We start from the raw sequence: 1,284 nt of genomic DNA on the forward strand, positions 1-1,284 counted from the left end.
TGCGATTAATCGCGATTAATCGTTTGACAGCACTAAATTTTATATCTAATATGCTATTTATTATTCATTATTTTGATATATCTGATAATTGTTTTTAAATATTTAAGAGAGAGAGTGTGTGTGTGTGTGTGTGTGTGTGCGTGCGTGCATTCATTTCATATTTTAATACATTGTAATATTATAACTTAATTATTAAAAAAATCCATTTAATATAATAATACATAGTTTTTACATATTTAAAGCAATATATGGAGCATATATTTTCTGTTCATATATATTTTTTACACAGTTAAATAGATAATTACAATTTCTAATTAATAATTATATTATTATAATACATACAGTATGTTAAAAAATATGTTATTACGTTTACACCACCAAAAAAAGCAGTGATATTTGTCTTAACAGTTTTTGACTTTGTTTCCAGAGGACTGTCAGTTGTACCTTTTGTCCTGGGCTGATGTGGGCATTGACGTGTTTGAGGACCGGCTTCAGGGTGCTGTCGTACCTCACGCTCAGATTCTGGATCTGAATCTCACCCCGCTGAGGCCAACCCTCAGGAACCTGAGATGCCGCTGAGAGAGAAACATTCAACCAAAGAGACAAGAGGCGTAAGTTATACAGAGATGGACAGAAACTGAGAAAATAGGAAATGAAGGAGACAGATGCTGAGTGTACAAGTCCAGTGAAAATGAGACTCGAAGTGAAGGGCGAAGCGGCTGTAGTCAGTAAACGTGGCTTGTATATCCAATGCGACATGATACTCACACAGCAGACCCTCGTAGTTTTCAGTTTCAGTCTTCAGCAGAGCTTTTATCTTCTTCACAGCTCCCAGCTGCACCTCCATGTCTGCCAGATTACGCACCATCCAGTTCAGATAGTTGGACACCTGAGAGATATAATATACAGAAGTTATCCAACAATACTGATGATCAACGTGTGGAAAGTATTTATATGTATGTGTGTTCTTACCATGAGGGCATACGTGAGTCCCAGCCCCACCAGCCCCGTGGACAGATGATTGTACAGAGAGTTTGTGATGGACGCCACAGCTGCTATTAGGACAATACAGGCCCCAATGTACTCCTGCAGGTGATACAACAGTATCACAGTTACTGCTGAGCCTATTTTAGGCAGCATTTGCATCAAACAAAGAAGATATTTATTTTTAACATCACAGAAACTGGAACAAACAGTAACGACACAACGACTTGTTTGGCTTATAAACGCACCATTCGAACCTCCAGCCAGCGATTGGCCGCTGTGAGGAAGAGAGAGGCCATG

General features: G+C 38.7%; 1 protein-coding gene across 1 annotated transcript; it reads right to left on the minus strand.

Moving 5' to 3' along the window:
• Positions 1-444: 444 nt before the first annotated feature.
• Positions 445-1,278, minus strand: LOC107682877 (ATP-binding cassette sub-family C member 8-like; the record flags this gene model as incomplete). The annotated part of the gene is made up of 4 exons (XM_016478998.1): positions 1,233-1,278; positions 973-1,086; positions 769-889; positions 445-575 (listed from the first exon to the last, which is right to left on the minus strand). Coding segments are annotated over exons 1-4 (369 nt in total), but the record flags the coding sequence as incomplete, so codon positions are not given.
• Positions 1,279-1,284: the final 6 nt, after the last annotated feature.

Source organism: Sinocyclocheilus anshuiensis, unplaced genomic scaffold, assembly GCF_001515605.1.
Source record: "Sinocyclocheilus anshuiensis isolate Anshui unplaced genomic scaffold, SAMN03320099.WGS_v1.1 C32681667, whole genome shotgun sequence".
NCBI classification, from domain to species: domain Eukaryota; kingdom Metazoa; phylum Chordata; class Actinopteri; order Cypriniformes; family Cyprinidae; genus Sinocyclocheilus; species Sinocyclocheilus anshuiensis.